Raw genomic sequence first — 8250 nt, forward strand, 5'->3', positions numbered from 1 at the left:
TTAGTGCAGCAGAAGGTCAAATCTATCTAGCAGAATTCTTGTCATCAGGATGGGCAGTAGTGTAGCACCGAGTGGAGACAAGAATCTTCTTTAATCAATGTGGAGGCAGCAGTGATAATTGGACCGTATATACCAACACAGGTTTTTTTCCTATGGGAGTTTTGATGCAGGGTGGAATCTTATCAGTGTTGTGAACATAGTCTGAGCAGAATGGAAGGAGCAGGTCTGTTGGAATGAAACGTGGCATAGCTTATGTGAAGTAGGGAACTAAGCCAAGTGATTTATGCAGAATGTGCAAGTAGAATTCTGAATAATTTTTCTGCTGTGTTGAGTAGCATAAAGTGCCGTGTATGCAGAACTTTCTATAGCCAAGAGGAAGGGGTCTTGAAAGAAGAACTGGCAGCAGAAATGTTGTTGGTGCAAAACTAGATTGAAGGGTGAGCCAAATCAACTGTGTTCGTGAGAAAATGGTAGAATGGTGTTTGAAGGCTGGTTGATGCTGCTGGTGGTTTGAGCAGTTTATCTGGTTTCTGTTTGGTATCTGCAGGTTACTGGAGCTATGTAAAGGAAGCAGCAGCATTTTAGACCAGCAACCTGCACATCTGGGAAGTTTCCTCTCTTTTTTGTGGTGATAAACTTTGAGCAACTGCTGGTTTATGCATGGTAAAGTCTTTCATCAGGGAACTAAAAGAGCTTAGCACACGGTCATCCTTTGCTTTGCTGACAAAAAGGTTACGTGCAGGATTTTTCTGCATAATTTGGCAGCAACTTGGCAACTCATAATTTTATTTTTTTTGTCTGTGTTTTTGTTGTTTTTGGTTGCCTCTCCTTTTAATGCAGAAATTGATTCTTGTATAAGGGTTGGAACACCATGATGATGAAGTGTTCCTCTTAATTTCTTTTATTCGTAAGGATTTAGTATATATATATATCATCTCTTTATTATTATTAATCAAAAGACCTTTGGAATGAAAAAAAGTAACGGAAGAAAAGATTATGAATCAGAATATTCAACAATAATAATTAATTACTAAGTACTAATAAACCTTATAGGATGATTTTTAATCCAATGATTCAAAGAAGTATTAAAAAGAAAAGTTTTTCTGCTCAAATCTTATTCAACATGATGAACAAAGCATAAAAAATTTGTTACAAAATGACATAGTCTAACCATACACACTAATCACAGTACTGCATTTTGCTACCTTGGACACACAATGGTCTTGAGTCTACTAGACCACAAAAATCATGAGTGAAACCAATAACACCAAAAAGGATTACTTTCCATCAAACTTTCTAATACTCTAAAATCTAAGTGGATGATGACACACAGCAAGTGTATACACAGGATGCTCTTCAAAACATGTAATCTAATTATTACTTTTAATTATACAGTGGTGGTGCCATTTGATAAGGATAATAATAAAAGGGATAGGTTTGGTAAACAGGAACAGGTGCTTTTGGTGGATCCACCTTCTCTTTCTCTTTCTCCTCTTTTGCTGGTCCAACTGAAACTAATTCTGTGTGACACCATTTTCGTAGCTTTGACACTGCACTAACTGGATCAATCTCACCGAATAGCACCAGTTTCATGTCTTTCAAGTCAACAGAAATTGATTCAATCCCTGCATAATAATTCAAATTACAGTTAATTTTAAAAAAAATCATGAAGAGAATGATCTTGAAACAAAAGTATAAGTTGTAGTATAGAGTGAAAAGTTTGATATATATACCAGAAAGGCCAGATGCTGTCTTCATAGCTTTTCGCTTGATCTTATCATCATGTAAGTCCATCTTTAACACTACTTTCTGTGACATAACAAACATCAAAGAAGTGATAATTAAGACCCAGAAATTACTTTTGCATCCAAAACATGAAAGTGAAAGGAAATAATATATGCAAGCCCAAGTGGAAACAACACAGAGTAATAAGAGAAAAGTCAAGAAATGGTGAGGAAATAAAAGAGAATGGTTCATATTCTGACCTTCATTGTTTCAAAACTTGCTTGTGATGAGAGCTAAGCTTGGTGAAGGAATATTAGAAGAGATGGTTTTTTATATATTTTTCAAATTGAAGGAAGTTGTGAGAAATATGGGTGAAATGAGGAGTGTTTATAGCAGCACTAATAGGTGGGAGCCATAGACATAGTAAAAGTGGAGTCAAGTCAAATGAAGTCAAACCGTGTTCTTCAAATTTATCTTCCTTTTCTGATCCTTCACGGAAAGTGCAGCAATGAAATATTATAAGAACTGTAATAATTGAAGTTTTTTATTGCTTTATGTCAGGTTGGGTTGGAAAACGATTGAACATGTTGCTTCGTGGTTATGTCTCAAAATGATTAATACGATGAATGATGACTGCTGCAAGTTGAATCAACATATAGCATACAGAAACTTCCCTCCATGTTCAGTTATAAAAGTCTTTTTATATCATACCATTTTATTAGTTATTTATATGATTGCTTATTTTTATTTTATAATTATAAAGCGATTAATAGTTATTACATCAAATTTTGTTTCATATATCATATTTCAAATGTTTAAACTATTGCACAATGATGTTTACTAAATGTCCTAAACTTAACTTTGTTGAAATAGCATATTTAGACTCAATCATTGTATTAGAGGTATTGTTTGTTTTGGAATTCATAATCATTTCTCACAGTTTTGTCCTTAAAAATATCTTGAAGGGATAAAAGAGGAATGCGTGTTTAAATTGCACAAATCCTCCAGTGAGTTTGTATTTGGAATCACTTTTCCATTGCGTCACATACGACGTAAATGTTTCATTTTCAAGTTCGTTGAGATAACATCATTAGAGCCAATCATTGCATCTAAAGTATTGAGTAATGTCCGTTTTAAAGCTCAGAACTCCCGTCAGAAAGCATTGGAAAGTTAAGGAGAGAAATGTATATTTAAATTGTCAAAGCCTCCAAGTCGAGGGCAAAGGAAAAGAGAGTTCGTCTTTGGAATCACTTTTCCATCCCTGCCAATGTGTCCGTTGAGATAACACTATTAGGATCAATTACCATATTTGACGTATTGTCCCTATGAAACTCAGAGTTTTAACCCGGTTCTTCCCTTAAAAGATGGTTGAAATGTGTATTTAAATTACCTTTAACTTCGACTTCTGTTATTGTATACTACTTTTGGTTTGGATCTTAGGTAGTGAGTTTTGGTACTTGTATAAGGGTTGGGACACCCCTAAAGTGTCCCCTTTCATTCATTTATTTTTGGTGATAAAAAAAACTTTGATTTTTACGTAATATGAGACTATTGGACGTATCAGAACAAGCATCCGAACACAATTACTTTATGTCACATATAACTTCTTTGAAAGTGAAAAAACTAAGCAACTTGTTATTTTTTGAAACACTCAAAATGCATGAGAATAGTAGTATAACATGAAGAAAATTGCAAGTGTAAATCTCAAGTTGGAATCAGGATGATTGTAATACAAAATGTTGTATATATCAAAGTATGTTGGTTGGTTATGCAAAAGAGGAATACATAGATATTGCAGTAGTGAGTAAGTAGGAATGTAGGATGCAACAATTTCTAGCTGAGTAAATCAGAGGCAATAGGAAAGATTAGGCAAATATGTATCCAACTAGAAATTCAAAAGATAATTAAGCTCAAAATGAGGGGACATTAGTGGTTAGAAAAATTGAACAGGGACAAATGAGAAGTCTAGGAGGCAATTTATGATGACAAAGGGGGAAATCAATGATATATTGGATTTAGCACAAACAAGCTTGGTTGTAGATGAAATAAAGCTAAACAATACTAATTTATAAAAGATGAAATAGAACAAGTTACGTGATCAGTGGCACTCGTATCAAGAATCTAATGCCCATTACCTTTTTTACCTACATTGCTACTAGTTCTTGAGCCATCTGTCACAGTGGTGTTGATAAGTTTTTCTCTATTCTTGGAGACTTGCATTATATCTATAAGTTGTTGTAATTTATTTGATCCAAAGGTTCTAATAATTTGTTCACTCAGAGTCTCATCATGCACAACTTTGTTCTTCTTAGTTTCGTCTTCCTTTTCTTTCTCAAAAGTGTTCGCAGTATACTCCCTTTTTTGTTTCATTCATGGTGGAAAGCCATGTTTTGAGTAACATTCATCAACAATATGGTTCATCTTGTTGTAATAAGAACATTTCTATCCAAAAATTTTACTTCTCCCTCTTCCATAACTTCGCCATCCATAATTAATACCACTGGGTTTATTGCTAACTTTTTGTTGGTTCACATTGTTGATTAGAACCTTTGTGTTAACTCCAATATTCTCACTGAGGTGTCTTTCTTGTTGAAAAACCAAAGAAAAGACGCGATTGCCACTTGGCAATGACCCAGTCAACAAAATTTATGTCTTAACAGTCTTATACATTTCTCCAAGACCCTTTAAGAAACACATGACACGCTTAGATATTCTCGGTAGTTTCCCATGATCTTCATCAGGTCGCACCTACACTTTGCTTTACAAACACAAACAGGCAAGGGTCGTAAAGAATCAAGCTCATCCCACAAGATCTTGGAATCAGTTTAGTAATTTGTAACATTTCTTTCTCCTTGTTCAATGGAGTTGATTTCTTGTAAAAGATCTGAGACACGAAAATGATTGCTTTTTGCAAATTTCTCCTTAAGATCTTCCCAAAGTTCCCTAGCATTATCAATATCACTGTACTGTGTGCTATTTGTGTTGAGAGACTACCTGTGATCCATGATCACCATTATGTTGCACCTTTCCCATGCTTCATACTGACTTTCATTTCTCAAAGGCTTCGACATCTCTCCAGTAACAAATTTAAATTTGTTTTTGGAGACCAACGCGCGCTTCATCGCTCTACTCCAAGAGTGATAGTTTGACCCATCAAGATGCGGTGTGATAAGGGCCATGGTTGGGTTCTCACCTGGGTAGGTAGTCGACACTTGTTGGATTTAGTTGATCATTCTTGATTTATTCTTTGGAGTCTTGTTGTGCGGTAGCCATGAGATAAAAAGGAAACAAGAAAGACGAAACAATATATATACAAGAGCAAGACATCCATGGGCCTGATGGGTTTGAGTGAAATAAGAGAAAGAGAAAAAGTCGAAAAGGTGCAAACATTACAACTTTTACTTATTTTGTTTTTCATGCATTTTTAATTCTTTGTTATGAAGAAATTAAAAAAATCATGTATTAAAAATAAGGTTATTGTAACATATAGGTCTAAAATCCCATAATTGAGATAATTTATGCACATCTAGCAGTAAATAAACATATTTATATGGGGTGCACTATTGAAACATGCGAGGAAATTGATAAAAATAGAATCATTCATCATGTCGATATTTTAAAATCAACTTAATAAATATATCATACTTTTTTTCCGAGATGACAATTACTTCCCATTCGATGAAATTTGAATTCGCATATAGTTTTTATGCAAAATTATAAAAATATCCTTAATTAAAAGGGGTGCATATCAAAATGCATTTGCAGAATCTCTTTTCTAGAATATATTTACAGATTTAGATTTCTCAAACACTTTTTTGGATTTCAGAATCTCTTTTCTATATTTGGAATTTTTTTTTCATAACACTTTTTTTTACTTCGAAATTGTTTTTCCGGAATAGGATTTTGATTGTGTAATTCTATTCTAAAATTCTATTTTTGGAACACAATAATCTATTTTGAATTTTTTTTAGAATGTATTTTTTAAAATCTGGATTTTCAATTCTGGAATGAACGACAATTTTTGAAATTTTAAAGTGCTTTAGGATCATGTGACACTTTATAAGGTGTAGGAAGAATTTGCTAAAAAAATATTTATACTAATCTAGGTCCATCTGTATTGAGGCCCAATATAAATAAGTTTGTTTGAGAGAGGTAAATGTTACGTTTTGATAACATTTATCACACTCAACTATTTAAGAAGATTAACTTGTGCGTCAAAGTGCCTTTTGTAGGTACACAACGTCGCTCATACCAAAGAAGATCATCAATATGTGAAGAGGATAATTGTTTTTGTATGAACCAAGAAATCTCTCCTTACTTATCTAGTACTCTGTATCTTCGAAGATGTCATCCTCACAATACTAATGATCTTCTTGGTGCAGGACGTGAATGTACTTACAAAATATGTTTCAACACTCAAATCAATCTACTTGGATAGTTGAAAATAATAAATACTATTAAAATGTAATATTTACATGTCCCAAACAAACAATATTAAGATATGTATTAGACTCAACACAAATGAGTTTGGATCCGTATCAATATTGTGATTAACCTCGTATTAGTTCCACAACATATATATTTATTAAGTTAATTTAAGATTAATCCTTAATTATTCTATTTTTATGGGTTTTTCAAGATATCATTGGTGACAACCGATCCATATGTTTATTCACTTCTGGATGTGTGGAGGTGATATCAATTTTACAATTTCGGTCATGTATGGTATATTATTTTGTTGACCCGAACATTTGATTATTTTTATTTAAATTATTAATTTGTACCAATGTAATGATTAGAAAAACTTTGTCCATTCTTACTCTTAGCCATCAACAAAATTTCACGAATCATACACTCTGTTCTAAGCTTCGAGGGTTGTATATAGACAATAAATTAATAAAACAGACTACTAAAATTTCCAACAATACAAGAACTATTAGGAAGAAATCGTTTTCCAATCAAATCTTTTTTATATGATGAACACATCAATTGGCAAAATACACCCAATGGTCTTGAATCTACTAGACCACAAAAAAATACAAGTAAAACCAAAAAAAATACTAGGACTCTCTTCGTAACAAACTTTCGAACACTAAAATTTTAGCATAAGTAACACAGATCCACTGCATAGGATTCCCTCCAAAACTTGTAACCTAGTTAAAAATTAATTTTAAGAATACAATGGTGGTGTCATAGAATAATGATAATAATAAATGGGGTAGGGTTCATAGACAGGAACAGGTACTTTTGGTGGCTCCTCCTTTTCTTTCTCCTCTTTGGCTGGTCCAACTGAAACTAATTCTGTGTGGCACCATTTTCGTAGCTTCGACACTGTTCTCACTGGATCAATCTCACCCAGTAGCACCAACTTCATGTCTTTCAAGTCAACAGAAATTGATTCAACCCCTGCAAAAATAATTGCAAATACATTTAAATTATTATTCAATTCTTAACAAAAGTTAAGCAAGTTTTATTAGAGTGAAAACTGATATATACCTGAAATGCCTGATACACAAACATCAAAGAAATGTTAATTCAGACCCAACTACTTTTACATCGATAAAGTAAAAAAGTTCAAGATATGGAAAGAAAAACAAAATAAAAGATATTGGTTTGATACTCGAGTATTATTAAGAATTAGACTTTAATAATAACTCAATCTTATAAAATTTACCTATAAAACTGATTTATAATAAAATGAGGTTTATACTTATTTATATACTATAAAATATCTTTATCTTTAGTCGATGTAGGATTTCCAACACACATTCCTCACACCGAGACTGTTAACTCGTATATAAGACTATATATTTATGGGTGATCTGATGAGACCATCAACTCTCATTAGAATAAACTCTAAATGATTCTGATACCATATTAAGAAATGAACTTTAAGTTTAATCAATCTTATAAAACCGATTTACAAAATCAGGTTTGCACTCATTTATATATTATAAAATGTTATTTATCTCTAAGCGATATGAGATTATTGAAAGAAACAAAATCCGGGAGAAAGGTAGAGAAATGGAAAGAAAAAGGAAATAAATGAGACTGGTTTGATCTCATATATGAGAGTATAGTTCTGACCTTCATTGTTTTTGAAGCTTGATAGTGATGAGAGCTAACTAAACAAGAACACTGTTTGTGAGAATTGCAAAGGTAGGTGAAGAGGCGAAGAGGTGAAGCTGAGTTGGAATATCATGGATAAGTTTTTCAGCATCATTTATAGACCAATGATAACGTGTTGTCAGAGACTAAGCAAGTCAAGTCAACTGTATATAGTATAGTTTGGAACATAGTTATAATTACGCCTACAAAACATTAGTATAAGTTTGTTGTTCATACAATTATTCACGCCGTGCGACCGTGTCATCTTTGAAATTTCAAGTTCACACTATTCCTTCGAAGAAAGTATGTGCAATCAATAATTGCGTTCTATTTAGAAATATTGTTATCAAACACTTCATTTTCTTTATTCCATTAATTTGCAGTTGGGACTTTTGTGTATATGAAGACGAATATTAC

The 8250-nt window shown here is 32.8% G+C and overlaps 1 protein-coding gene and 1 long non-coding RNA gene across 2 annotated transcripts; both read right to left on the reverse strand.

The window, feature by feature from the left end:
- Positions 1 to 1085: 1085 nt before the first annotated feature.
- On the reverse strand, positions 1086 to 2126 carry LOC137837570 (heavy metal-associated isoprenylated plant protein 39-like). The gene is made up of 3 exons (XM_068646596.1): positions 1986 to 2126; positions 1734 to 1809; positions 1086 to 1625 (listed from the first exon to the last, which is right to left on the reverse strand). The coding sequence occupies exons 1-3, from the start codon at positions 1989 to 1991 to the stop codon at positions 1384 to 1386; spliced, it is 324 nt and encodes a 107-aa protein (XP_068502697.1). The 5' UTR covers positions 1992 to 2126; the 3' UTR covers positions 1086 to 1383.
- Positions 2127 to 6661: 4535 nt separating this feature from the next.
- LOC137837571 (uncharacterized) lies at positions 6662 to 7922 on the reverse strand. Its single transcript, XR_011085490.1, has 2 exons — positions 7813 to 7922; positions 6662 to 7131 (listed from the first exon to the last, which is right to left on the reverse strand). It is a non-coding gene; the product is annotated as an uncharacterized lncRNA (long non-coding RNA).
- Positions 7923 to 8250: the final 328 nt, after the last annotated feature.

The sequence above is a fragment of the Phaseolus vulgaris genome, chromosome 4, assembly GCF_000499845.2.
Source record: "Phaseolus vulgaris cultivar G19833 chromosome 4, P. vulgaris v2.0, whole genome shotgun sequence".
Taxonomy (NCBI): Eukaryota; Viridiplantae; Streptophyta; class Magnoliopsida; order Fabales; family Fabaceae; genus Phaseolus; species Phaseolus vulgaris.